The 14,583-nt window shown below is 40.0% G+C and overlaps 1 protein-coding gene across 11 annotated transcripts in view; it reads right to left on the bottom strand.

Annotated features, from left to right (window-relative positions):
* The window catches only part of ZBED1 (zinc finger BED-type containing 1), a 158,395-nt gene extending 144,093 nt beyond the window's left edge, over nucleotides 1–14,302 (bottom strand). For 2 of the 11 annotated variants that reach the window (XM_072137896.1, XM_072137899.1), the window contains exons 1-2: nucleotides 13,785–13,958; nucleotides 9,535–9,990 (exon numbers count right to left, since the gene is read on the bottom strand). In XM_072137896.1, the coding sequence (XP_071993997.1) occupies nucleotides 9,535–9,940 (406 nt within the window). In that variant the 5' untranslated portion in view covers nucleotides 9,941–9,990; nucleotides 13,785–13,958. Of the gene's footprint in view, nucleotides 1–4,983; nucleotides 9,994–13,085; nucleotides 13,663–13,784; nucleotides 13,969–14,034 lie in introns of those variants that run through there. The other 9 variants (XM_072137898.1, XM_072137897.1, XM_072137895.1 and 6 more) reach the window with 8 other exon arrangements.
* Nucleotides 14,303–14,583: the final 281 nt, after the last annotated feature.

The following is a 14,583-nucleotide window of genomic DNA, read 5'->3' as shown; positions in this document are numbered from 1 at the left end:
GCAGAAATCATGGTTTAATCCCCAGAGGCGACAGGGCTTTATTTTTACTATGAGAACTGTCAATCTGTGGAATAGCCTGCTCAGGCGCTGATCACAGCAGGGACAGCAGAGAGCTTCAAGAAGGGTCTAGATGCCTTTTTACAAATAAATAACATTGATGGTTACGTTATATAGAATTCCCATAAATCTCTTTTTCCAACTCGGATAAACTATGATTTTGTCAAAATGTAAAAATTCCAAAGAGATCCTCCATTTTGCTTTAACCCCCTTAAGGACGCAGCCTGTTTGCAGGTTAAGGCTCGCAACTTTTTTTTGAAATTTGACCAGTGTCTCTTCCTGTGGTAATAACTTTTGAACACTGTTACTTATCAAAGCGATTCTGAGAATGTTTTTTTCCCAACATGTTGTACTTCATTTTAGTGGTAAATTTTGGCTGATAAGTTTTGCGTTTATTTACAAAAAAAAGAAAAAAATGATGAATTTTTAGAAAAATTTGCCATTTTCGAAATTCAAGATCACCGCGTTTTCAGGCAGATAAATTTACCACCTAAATAACTTGCAGAATAACATTTCCCATTTGTCTACTTTACATTTTCATAATTTTTGAAATGTTTGGATAATTTATTTTGACGTCACGCGGCCTACAAATCGAATAGCGATTTTCCGTATTTTCGGAATTGACTATTTTGGGGATAAATACTGTTTGAAATCAAATTTTACATATTTAGCTACAAAACCCCCTATATAACCAACCCATTTTCAAATCTGCACCCCTCAAACTATCAGAAACAGCATTTACAAAGATTGTTAACCCCTTGAGATCTTCATAGTAATTGAATCAAAATGGCGGTGAAATTTAGAATGGTCAAATTTTGTCGGTTATACGTTCATTTAGCCCTAAAATTTACACATTTCCAAAAGATAAAAAGAGAAAACTCACCATAAAATTTGTTCTACAATTTCTCCTGAGTGCAGCGACCCCCCACATGTGGACATTACTTGTGTTATGGGGGCACAGCGAGGCGCAGAAGGGAAGGAGCACCCTGCAGCTGCCAGGATTTTAGTTTTCTTGTTGCCCCCTTTTGAAGGCTATAAAATTTTCGCTTTTCCGTTATTTGGGCCATGTGACGGCATTTTTTTTGCGGGACGAGATGCTTTTTCCAGTGTTACCATTTTGGGGTTGGTATCACCTATTGTTGAAAATTTTGGAACTTTTTTGAGGTCATGAGTAGAAAAGCATCAATTCTGTACTGGATTTTTAACTTTTTTTTTTTTTTCGTGTTCACCGTATAGCCTAATAATCATGTTATCTTCATTCTATGGGTCGATACGATTACGGGGATACCAGACATGAATATTTTTTCTTATGTTTTACTAAATTTGCCAAATAAAACCCTAATGTGGGGAAAAATCTATCATTTTTGCATCGCCGTCTTCCAAGTGGCATAACATTGTTACGTTTTTGGCTACAGAGCTGGTCGATAGCTTGTTTTTTGCGGGACATGTTGTTCTTTGCAACAATATCATTCTGGAGTACATACGTTTTGTTGATCACTTTTTATTGCATTTTTAGTGGGATATAATAGGTAAAAATCATAATTTTTGGCGGGTTTTTAACGTTTTTTTTTTACGGCGTTCATCATATGGGTTCAATAGTTATTTAGTTTTATTCTATGGATTGTTACGGACGCGGTGATACTATATATGTGGGGTTTGTGTTATGATTTAGACTTTTTTGAGTGTTATATGTCTCTTTATATGTTTTGGGGCTTATGGGCATTTTTAGTGATTTATAAAGTAATTTTTTATTGAAAAACATTTCTTTTTACATTTTTTTACCTGATCCACCATGGGATATGAACAAGCAATCATCTGATTGCTTGTTCTTGATAATACTCTGCAATACTAATGTATTGCAGGGTATTATCAGTGCCAGCCTATGCAGATGCATAGGCTGACACTTTGCCTTTAAGATGACGTCACAGACGCCATCTTAAAGGTAAACCCTCCAGGCTTCTCTGGGGTCCCGATCGGACCCCCCGAAAACGGTGCGGGGGGGCCGATCGTGGGGTAAAGACCCCCAGAAGGCATGTTAAATGCCGCGGTCGCGTTGACCGCGGCATTTAACGGGTTAAACACCCGCGATCGGAGCCCACTCCGACCGCGGGTGTTAGCCGGGGATGTCAACGGTAGATTACCGTTGAAATCCCGCGGCTAACGATGCTGGTTCGGCTGCTATACAGCGCTGAACCGGTATCGTCTCTGCGCAGTAGCTGTACTGCGCTGAGCGCTATTCGCGGGACTCAGCGCAGTACAGCTACGGCGCAGAGCGCTAAGGGGTTAATTACTGTGAGATGCTTAAAAGGTTAACAAGCTTACCAAAGGCGGTTTTGAAGAGTTTGAGGGGTGCAGTTTTAAAAATGGGATGATTTTCTAATAAATAGAGTTTCTAATAAATAGAGCTTTGAAAACCCTAACGAAGATGAATAGACCTCTGACAATATCGAATATGAAATTTACTTAAAAATTTGGGGCAAAATTCGCTGTTCAAACTGTAAGGCTCATAACGTCCTAATAAAATAAATTAACATATAAAAAAAATAATGTCAGCATAAAGCAGATGGTTAATGTTAGCTAGGTACCAATTTGGGCAGTTTGACTAATTGCATGATGATTGTAACTTTTTTTTTTTACAAATAAGTGCAATATATTTCACTTCACTGTGAATGCTGTATTTAACTTTTTTCATCTTTTAGGCAACATTCCACTCTGATGACTGATGAACAAGAAGAGGTTTTATTTTTATCCTTCGGGATCAATGTTAACCAATGTAATGTAAAGGTCAACTATCACCATGAAAATGAGTTGTAATCTACAGACAGCTTGGTATAGAGTATATAAATATATTGTTTGTCAGGGGAATACCTTGAAAATTAAAATCCAACTAAGTCTCTACTCTTTCTATACAATTATGGTGCTCTCATCGGTGATTGCCCAGTAGGTATCTGTATGCACACCTAACAGTTGCCACTAACTGAAAGGAATCTCTCCTTTAATTTCCAGCATTGAAAAAGCAGTGATATAGAGGTACAAATCAAATGTCAATTTTTCCTTTTCCCTTCATAATGAAGCCGCTACGTAAGGCATTAAAAGAAACCTACCATATGGAATCTACTATTCTACTAGATTTGTGACATTTGACGTTTTCAATGCGATCATTTTTGGAACTATACGACCATTTGATCACTTTTTATTGAATTTTTTATATTTTTCAAAATGGCAAAAAAGTGCCATTTTCAACTTCGGGTGCTATGTTCTGGATGTAATCTGTAATGTAATAATCCTTGAACCTAGTTTACCTTGTTAAAAACATTAATCTAGTAATATGTAAATGAACTGCAGAGGCAGCTAGGGCGTGGAGTAGTCTAGTCTTAGCTCCCAGGACCCGGCCAGACTAGGACACCCCCAGTAGTCTTTGCAGTTAATTTACACATTACTAAAATCAAGTTTTTAACAAGTTAGGTTAGGTTCCAGGATTATTACATTACAGAATAGGGCAGAGGCAGCCAGGAGGAATCTACCATCAGATCTACTTCTGATAGTAGATTCCTCATGGTAGAATTCATTAACCCCTTAACGATGCGCGGGTACATGGAGAGGGCTCACGGGCTGAGCCCTCTCCATAACCGGTAAGTCTTTGTTGCATATTGCAGCAAAGACTTACTGGTAACACCCGCGATCGGTGCTGGCACTGATAGCAGGCTTTATCCAGATGATCCTCAGCCGGCAAAGCTACCGGCAGCTTCAAAAAGGGCATGGGCGCCACCATCTTGTCGGAGATAGTCGCTCGTGACGTCATCAGGGAGTGGTGATCAGTTGCCACGACAACCTCGGCTGTCTCATTTTAACCCATTCATTACAATGTGCTAATTGCACATTGTAATGAATGAGGAAGAAAATCCCCATATACCCACATTACGTATCACCGCATCCGAAAACGCCTGATCAATGTTTTTTCATTGCGTTTAACCCAGTAACGGAACATAGAACCCGGAGTTGAAAATGTCACTTTTTTTGCCATTTTGAAAAATATAAAAAATTCAATAAAAAGTGATCAAATGGTCATATAGTTCCAAAAATGATGGCATTGAAAACATCAAATGTCACAAAAAAAATGACACCACTCACAGCTCCGTACAATTTCTGTAAATGTATGAAAACATAAAACCTATACAAATTTTGTATCCCCATGATCGTATCAACCCAAAGAATAAAGTAGACATGTCATTTGGGGCGCTCATTGAAAGCCGTAAAATCCAAGCCCACAAGAAAACAATCCACTAAATCCTACAAGCAACTTTGTTGGAACAACGGGCTGTAAAGAGAATCTGTAGGACAAAATGATCTATAGTTTGAATTAAGTTTTACATGTTAAACACATTTTGAAGATTTTTTGTGTCATTTTGATTTCCATGTCCATATTCCACTATAATATAAAGCAGAGCCAGAAGCTACGAGTGTCAGCTGCATATTATGGAGATTCTGCCCCTTCCTGGTGGATTGAACCAATGGTGAGCTTACCATAGGGGTCTGAGGAAAGCCCTGGGACTGCCTGAGCAGCCCATCAGATCCTACATTTGTATTGCAGTGTGTGAGCTGTATATGAGCGTGAACAAGTATTGACTATACACATATATCTAATATATAAAGCCGAGTGTGTATGTATGTGTAATATATATATATATCGGCTAAAGGAATCTGTACCGTCGCATTTACAATCACCAAATATTTCACAGTCACTCTCTGTGTGACTCCGGTAAAACTGTTCCAGTTGCCCATGGAAACCAAATCAGAGATCAGCTGTAATTTTATAAACAACTGCAAAAATGAAACTTGAGCTCTGATTGGTTGCCATGGGCAACTAGAACAGCTCTGCTCTCAGACACTTCTCATAAATCGAATAGACAAAGTGACAGTTGGAGACTGCCAGAGGGAGTCACTCGAATAGAAAGCTGGGACATGGGACAGCATGGAGTCAGGAGGGATGCATTCACAGGATACTATGTTGGGAGGATACGGGGAATGCCTTATAGTAGTAGACAATTGAGAAGCAGCACTCCGGTATTTCCAATGAAAAAAAGGGTTTTATTCCACCAACATAGTGCGACGTTTCGCCAATTCGATCAAGGCATTATCAAGCATGCCTTATATGTAGCATTGTATGTTGGACAGGTGATTTTTTTTTTTGTTGGTAGATTTATAGGGATTGTCTTGGATTTGAACAACATGTCTGCTTCTTTCCATAAACAGGTAATGCATGGTATACCAGCTCAGATAAATTAAGTTTTCTACAGCACAAACTATAGTCAGGAGTGGCGCTGTTCATGGAAAAAAAGGAGCCATGCCAATTGCCAGACAGAAAAAATAAGTTTTGGTGATTTTCATGAAAATGTGCAAAATAACACCTTATAGGCCTCACAAAATCTTAAAAAATGCGAGGACACATAAAAAACCCACAAAAACATAAAGCAAACAGTCAGGAAATGTTAGTTATCAAGTTATTTCGCTGCTATGTATGAAGAGCAAAACATTTTGAAAATACATGTTTCAGAAATTTCAACAAATTTTTCTTTTTCATAAACGCAAAACATGAACAATGAAGTACAATCTTAAAATCACCTGGATATGTTAAAGCGGTTTCTAGATTTGTTATTTCCTGTCCATGGTTATGGGGCTGCCATTTTGCGTAAACCTCCCCTTTGTTTTGTTCACAACAAGTGAAATCCATCGACAGCAACTGCTTGAAGACAACTCACTACAGTCTATGGGAAAGGTCTGTGCAAGGAAGGGGGAGTAGGCTGAGACATTCTTTTGTCCGTAGTGGATGAAACAATGCTGTTTACTTTTGTAGTTTTCTTCTATTGTCAATTTGTCTAAGCTATAATTGAACTTTCTGCTGGCAAAGAAAAACACCTACAGAACTGCAAGTGTCAGTCTATTATTAGACAAAGCGACCACAGCGAATTTACAGGGTACAGTACATTTTTTTTTATTAAACATATGTTGTGACATGGAAATAAAAAAAATTAAACAAATATTTAAATATACATATTATTTTTCCTAATAACTTATTCAATTTAAACAAAAATTGGTTACAAAGAAGTATGTAGCCATTATAGTTTGGAAAATACTGAAAGTTTAAAGGGAACCTGTCACCGAAATGTAATTTTTAGCTGATGACAGGTTCCAATAGCTCCCTAGGCTATGCCGATTTTAAAAATGCCTTTGTCAGCATCATTTAACATTTTAGTAGTTTAAATAAATGTAATTCACATTACCTCGATCCCTGCCAGCAGCATGTGGACAGTCCGGGGGAGGGGCATTTTCAGCCCGTGTGTTCTCCCATCCAAACTCATGTAGCTCCTTGCCCCCTTACCATCATGTGCATTAAGCAGACAGGAAGAGGGATGGTGTGTAGCGGAAGAATGCATGAGAAGACACACAGGCGCACACACACAGGCTACAGCTGCCCACCCCCCAGGACTACTCACCACATGCTGCTGGCAGGGAGCCAGGTAAATGTAAATCTAACTATTATAAACTACTGAAATGATTTTGAATGCTGACAAAAGCATTTTTAAAATCAGCATAGCATACAATATTGGAACCTGTCACCAGCTATAAATGACATTCCTGTTGATAGTTTTGCTTTAAAGGTTTATATTTGGCTCTTCCCTGCTCATTGACGCATGAGGAAATAATTTGTGGGTAAATGTCTATCATTGCACATGGGGGAGGGAGCCCCTGTTTTTGGCACACGGGATTGGATTTTGGCGCATCGGCGCCGGCTTGCACGCGGCAGAAATCAGGGGGCAAGCCGTTGGACAACCCGACAGATTTGGACAACACCCAGATTTCAACAATTACAAATGTGTCGCAAGCCACACACTTACAAGCACCGGGAAGAAAGTGAACTGTGGCGGACCTCGGCGCAAAAGCGATGGATGCAGGAACTCGCGCGCACGAGCTACGTATATGGCGCCGGACCCAAATCCTTGTTGGACAACGCACCGCGGGATCGCGACAGGATCCGGTAAGCAAATCTGCCCCCATGTTTTAGTTTGGTCATCCATGATCGGGTCAGAATCTTTGCTCAGGCAGAAAAATTTTAGGGATTAGGTGGTTTACTATATTGGAATTTTATGACCTTAATTAAGTATATTTAGATTAAGGTTATAGTTAGTAAATTAGTAGAATATAGCAATATTTTATTATAGCTCTGTCCTAGAATTAAAGCTGTCCAACTATAAAAGTAGAAAACAATTCTCGCTACTAATCCATTCAAAGTTTATGTTTCCGCCAATCACAAATATATTTATGAAGAAGCAATACATACATCAAATAACTGCTTTATTAAAATGTGAGTTGGGAAGTCCATGTTAAGATCATTGGCGGACTCATTGTTAAGGCCCTTAGCAGCGTATTCTGTGGATAGGTTATCAGCTGTTATCCTGATAACATACATTAAGAAGAACATTTCATTTGATCATATTGAAAATAATTTAATGCCAAAGTAAAAAGCATTATTCTACTGCCGAATAGTTCAAGACACAGGCTGCAATATGCTGTGAAGACAATCACTACGTAAAAAAGTTCAAACTATATAATGTTCATTTGTAAAATCAGGGTCTCAATTGAGTGCCTAAAACAAGCTATAAAAATTTTTTTAAATAAAATGATCAGTTGTTACGTTGACTAGACGCAGAACCTACATTTTGGCTAGTCCGTAAGACAAGCACAGTGTACAAAATATATACATATATCCCAATAAATTAAAAATGTGCCCCAAGGGAATATCTTAAATAAATCCACTTTCCCGAATTGAGAAGAAATTATTGCCTACAGTGACCGAGTCATTAAAAGGAAAAAACTGTTCTTGTTGCAAACCCCAGTCTCCTTCGTCGTCATCTTCTGGTTCTGCTTCTGAAGAATTTCGTGCATTCTCATACAAAAAAACTTGTTCATCCACATGAGCAGGAGCTAATCTGTTTCTTTTTGCACTAATCACATTCATAGATGAACTAAACAGACGTTCAGGGAAGACTCTTGTGGGAATAATACACCAATATTTTTGGAGAACCTTTGGTAGAAGAGGGAACAGTGCTGAACGATCAGACCACCATTTCAATGGATCCTCATTTAGTCCAAGAACTTTTTGGGATTTGAAATTGCTCAACTCCTCAACAACCTGTGCATGCCATTCTTCGTGATCCTCTGAAGGCCCAGACTGGCAGAATATTTCAGCTAGCATATTGTTGATGCTGCTTGAAGGAGGAGGAATGGATGACACAGCCAGTTTTTTCATCGGAGGCTCTTCTGAAATTGAAAATACTTTATCTTCAGATCTTGCGGATTCCTTATTTCTATCCAACAGGGTCTTTGCTTCCTCAATAACACGATTTTCAACTTGGGAACGTTCAAATGCAGATAGAAATGGAAGTCTTTTGTATCTAGGATCTAAAAAGGTAGCAATGTTCAAGAACATATCTATTTCAGGTGTCTGCTGATATGCAGTTGATAAAGCTTTGGCGATTACTTCCTTGGCCATGCTGATCTCTTTTAAGTCTGTGTCTTTGATATTCAATGATGTGTTTAGAAGCATATGAAGAAGAGGCTTAACCATACTGATGGTAGGATATTTTGACATACACAACATTTCAGCAACCTGTTTAAAAGGTTGCAAAAGGTCTACAAGACCTTCTATTATGTTCCACTCACTGGCTTCTAGCATAAGATGGTGGTTATTACTATCCTCAACCAAAACACCCGCTATGGTGAATTGCTGTTCCTTGAGACGTTGTAACATTCCAAGTGTGCTGCCCCACCAAGAAACACGATCACTTATAAGCATGCAAGGAATTGCATTTTGCTGTTTTTGTTTCTCACAAAGCATGTACATAGCAACTGTTGACTGCTGAAAATATTCTAGCAACTTTCTACACCTTGAAAGAAGTGCAGAGAGTTTTGGGAGTTGAAAAGCTTGCTGTATTCCTTTATTAAATGTCTGACCCACACAAGGCATGTCTATAGGAATGTCAAGTAGAGAGCAGGCCTTAATAATGTCTTTACTATAGTCAGTTGTAACTCCAGAAACTTTTGAGCTAATCCCCCACTCAATAAAGGTTTCATACAGAACTCTTGTAATTGCTTCAGCTTTGTTCTCCTCTGGTACCTCAAGAGTTTTCAAACACCGAGACCCTAAAGAAAAATAATTAGAAGAACCAGGTGCCAAAAAGTGCACAAATAGGGTAACATATGACCGATTTTGGCTTTCACTTTTCCACATATCAGTGGAGATGCCACACCACAAAACATCTACCAAATCTTTCAGAATAACATCTCTAACAGTGTGATACTTCTCAGGTAGAACCCTGCTGCAAATGTATTTCCGGCTTGGAATTTCATACCTAGGATCCATGGTTTTTAGAAGAGCTTTAAAAGTGGGCTCATCTAATATAGAAGCAGGAAACATACCCTCACATATTAGGTTGACTACTGCAGATGATACTTCAAGTTGTTTCTTGTCAAAAGTATGATTACTCTTCAGTATGAAGGTTTCCTGGACAACTTGTTGTGATGCTTCTGGCTTCAACTTTGAGAATGCAGTGGCAAACGCCTCTCTCATTTGCTCTGTGTTGCTTTTTACAAATTCACAGAACTCATCTGGGTGATTCTTCTCAAGATGGTACGAAAGATTGGACGTATTCCCGGAATATGCAATCTGAGCCATACAAATGCGGCAATAGATTTTCTTCCACTGCATGATGCACCCCTCAGCATTTGTGTCAAATCCAAAATACTTCCATACTTTACTCTTAGCTCTAGGATGTGCAACAAGCTTGAGGTCAGGCTGTGGGACGTCAATGTTTTTAGCCTCCATTGTGCTGTAAATGCCAGTCTTCAGCAAAGACTTCACTCATTAAAGAGTATCTGCTAGAGGCAGGAAGACAGAGATTATATGAGGCGGCAAAAATAAAACTACAAATAAAATGCATGTAAATGGCTCATGAATTAATGGCCCCTAAAAATAACTAAAGAAAGCACTAGTTCATAAAGTTATGGAATCAGATTTGGAGTATTGTTTAGTTTAAGAGTCGTTTCATCCCATCACTTCTCCAATCGCTCAGAAGGTATTTTTAAATCAATTAATATAGGTTTTGAAGCAAGATTTTATTTACCGTATTTTTCGGACTATAAGGCGCACAAAAAAATCCTTTGATTTTCTCAGAAATCAAAGGTGCGCCTTATAGTTCAGTGCGCCATATATACGAACCTTACTTACAGACAACAGCTACCTTGAACTGTGCACAGGTCTGCCACCTGCTGGTCATTCATCCTTATAATGAGGTGCGTCTTATTGTCCAGTGCGCCTTATATAAGAACCTAGACATTTTAGCAGGCATTTATTGATGGTCTGAAAAATACTGTAAGTTATTTTCTATTTTGCATTTGTTTTTTTTATATGCAGAGTGTCTTTTTTGTTTTTCTAATTTATTTTAGTAGTACATGGGGCCCTAGTTTATTGACGAGTTTGAGAACGTTCGAAGATGCACAGCCATAAATCTGACCACACCCACTTGACGAAGGGGGAAATACTTAAGGACACCCGACTTACAGACGACCCCTAGTTACAAACAGACCCCTCTGACCACTGTGACCTCTCATGGAGGCTTTCCTTTAGTCCCAGGTTGCAATGATCAGCTGTAAGGTGTCTGTAATGTAGTTTTATTGATAATCCTTGGTCCCTTTAAAGCAAAAAAAATTTTGAAAATCCAACTGTCATTGGGACAAAAATACATTTTTTATCTGGAGCTACGATTATAAAATATACAGTTCTAACTTACATACAAATTAAACTTAAGTGCAAACCCAAGGAACCTATCTTGTACACGACCCGGGGACTGCCTGTAGTCAGAATTACTGGTGGCTCGCTAGTAATTGCAATTTGAGGGCTTGTACCAGGATATACATCTCCCCACCATAACAATCCATCCATCACTCTGTATAAAGAGGGTCTCTCATTTTCACCAGGAATAACATTATACAACATTTATTAGAATAATTTATCAGTGGGGTCTGGAAGCTATGGAAGCCAGAAGCACTAATATCCACAAATACAGCAATACGGTTATATTGCAATATAAGGTAGAAACGATTAGACTTCTGACGGCTCAAGTACAATAAAAGTAAAAAAAAAAAAATTAAAGAAAAACCTAAATCATTTCAAATCACCTCCTTCCCTAGAACTGATAACAAATACATAAACATACTAGGTCACCCTACATCCCAAAATGTCCTCTATAAACATAAATTATTCCTGGCGGTGAACCCTGTGACAGAAGATAGCAGCCAAATGTCCGAGTAGCCACTTTTTGGCATTTTGAAACATAGGTCCATACACTGAAGTATGAAAAAGTTCTTGGCCTCAGAATATGGCACAATAGAGACTAATTTTTGTGTACAAAAGATTTGATTTTTTTAAAATTTATTAAAACAGAATAAAACCTATATAGATTTGGCATATCATTGATTGTTCCGACCCAAAGAATAAGGGGTGGTGTCATTTGGAGTCAACAATAAAAGCTGTAAAAATAGAGCCCAATAAAATATTGTGTCAATGTGCTTTTTTTTTTGTCAATTTCACAGCACTTGGAATTTTTACCCAGCTTGCCCACACATTTCCTGAATTATTAAATACTGTCACTAGGAAGTGCAATTTGGTATGCAGAAAACAGGCCCTCATACAGCTTTGTACAGAGAAATAAAAAAATTATGGATTTTTAAAAAGACGGAAGAATATAATGGAAACACAAAAAAAAATGAATAAAAAGCCTTCCCACAGAATGGGCTAGTAAAACTATTTAAATGTGTTATCTATATAATCCTACGAACCCCAAGACCCCTTCCTCATAGACTGTAAGCTCTTGCAAGCAGGGCCCTCACTTATTGTTTCATCTGACAATGCTAGTCTGTAATGTCTTTTGTTTCTATATGTACCCCAGGAGTAGTAAAGCTGGGAAATAAGATGGCGCTATACAAAGTTTTATTATTGTTAAGAATAAAGGGAATGAGTCTCTTGGATTTCCTGAAAGAATAAGGTGCAATTGCGTTTGTAAATGACTGTTCTAGTCCAGGGTAGATGCCAAGCGTGATCAGCTTGATTCAACACATGAGGTTTATGAAATGGTCATATCATCACAAGAAGCCCCTAACGTCTGCTATCTATCATACCTGGTCACAGACCCTTAAAAACAGCCAATAATTGGGACTTTTTTCCCTACGACATCACCCTCATAGCAAGTAGTTGGGGGGGATAATGGTATGATGCAAAAAATCCCTTTATGCTGGTCGGTCTATGAAATCCAGTCAGCATATGGAATCTGCAAAGAACCTGATACTTTGCTATTAATGTAGCCTTATCAAATTACATGAAAAAAAAAAAAAAAAAAAGGAAATGGAAGCCAAACGCAGATGTGAACTGGCCAGGGGTTTTGCTGCTAGGAAGGAAGGGAGGGGGGGTTCCATTCTTGATATCCTATCATCAGGCTAGGTAATATAGAATCAGTTTGGGTTCCCCCATTCCATACATTGCTGGAAGACATACAGGGGCATTAATACATCAGTCTGTCCACTGTATCAGCAGTCCGGGATATACAACTCTGCTCCTGTTCACTTGAGGATCGGTCATTGGACGGACAGATGAGAAACAGTCAAATTGAATGCAATCAAGTTGCAACCAGTTAGGGTGATGGCACACGTGGCGTTTTGAACCCGTTTTTGGCCCATTTTTAAGCAGTCTGTTAAAAATGCATGTTTTTTGGAGACGCGTTCATTTTTATCCAGTTTTAATTAAGATAATTGGTCAAACCCTTAAAAAACGGATGCATGCGTTTTTAACGGACTGCTTAAAAAAGGGCCAAAAACGAGTTCAAAGCGCCACATGTGCCATCACCCTTTGTCACAAAAAATCCCTACAGATTGGTTATGTGCAAAGAAAATAAAATTGATAAAATTTTGATACTTACCTGGATATGAGTCCAATAAAGCATATCGGACTCGCATCAGAAAACCCCACGCTGGTGCCACCTCTCGCAGGAAGTGAAGCCAGGGGGTAATACTCCAGCTTCACTTGTCACAACGCACAGGTACCAAGGGACAAGGTCAGTATTGCGTTTAGGGGGGGGGGGGTTCCTCATATGCCTAAAAAAATATGTTTTCCAAGTGCAATTTGTGGCACCTAAACATAAGTAATAAGTGGGTGTTTTAGTGTCCAAAATCGCCCCTGACAGGTTCCCTATATCTTGTGTCTCCCTGGTCCATCACTTTTGGACACAGCATTTGGCCATGACATGAGAAGGGCTGTGCACTGCCCATTATGGATGCTGTACCTATACACTATGCCTGGTACAGGAAACTGGGCTGCAGTGCCGGCTGTGTATGACGGGAGACATAGGGAAGTCAGGCCCCAGGACCCTCCCGGGTCACACAGGAGCGGGAGCGCGCACAGACACTCAGGAGGAGGCGGCGGCGCGCCTGCGGCGGGATTTCCCGCGTCGCTCCCTGAGGCGACACCGTCTGCGTCCCCATCTACTTCCTCCGGTGACCGAGCGCGGCTACGAGGTGTCCCAGGGAGGGCTCAAGGTCGCCACGTTTCCGCCCCCTCCTGTCGTGAGCACTATAGTGTTATATCGGCAGCTATAACAAGGCGATAGCGGGATACAAACCTGTCCCGATGTACACGGCTCTTGTCACACGATCTCGGCTCTCTAAAAACCGTATGTCGCTGACGATTGGACAGTACCCCAGCTCACCGCAACAGGGTCAGCGAGATATCGCGATATAATGGGCGTCATGTCTCGACTGTCCAGGCTTGTTACAGGCGCGAGGTGATGACGCCACGACACGCACGATATGCGACATCTTATGACAGAAATAATTCACATTGCGCTACACAAAGAGAGAGCAGTGTCTGACCTGGGAGATGGAAGGAGCGGCCGAGCAGCTGCTGCAGCACCACTTTTGTCGCGATATAGTAATTCCACAGCACCGGCACGATGAGCTCCAGAAGCCACATGGCTGCTGTTGTGATGGGGCGGCTAGTAGACGGAGGCTGAGCCGGTCACACCCACGGAAACACCCGCCGCCCGGGGCCAGAGTGCAGCTAAGTTCCGCTCCTGTCCTGAAAGTGCGCCCGCTGTGACCCACAGGATAGCGGCCTAATACACCCACATGTGTATAATCCAGTCACATGCACTGCATGGGGTTATGTGTACACTGGATTCTGGACAGAATTTATCATTGTAAATATCAACAGAAGGGAATCAAAAAGGTCACAGAGTGATAGATAGAGATATAGATAGATAGATCAGGTTTAGTGCTGAACAGACCCAAACCGCATAAGTTCAGCATTATAGCTCACCCAGAAAATCTGGTTGGTGGCTGCTGACCAACCCATTAACCAGCTTTTTGCACCCACCTCTAACACCCGAGATCCGTGCTAGCATCAGCGACCCTTTAATGTTA

Source organism: Engystomops pustulosus, chromosome 2, assembly GCF_040894005.1.
Source record: "Engystomops pustulosus chromosome 2, aEngPut4.maternal, whole genome shotgun sequence".
NCBI lineage: Eukaryota > Metazoa > Chordata > Amphibia > Anura > Leptodactylidae > Engystomops > Engystomops pustulosus.
This window is presented reverse-complemented; position numbering and strand designations above follow the sequence as displayed.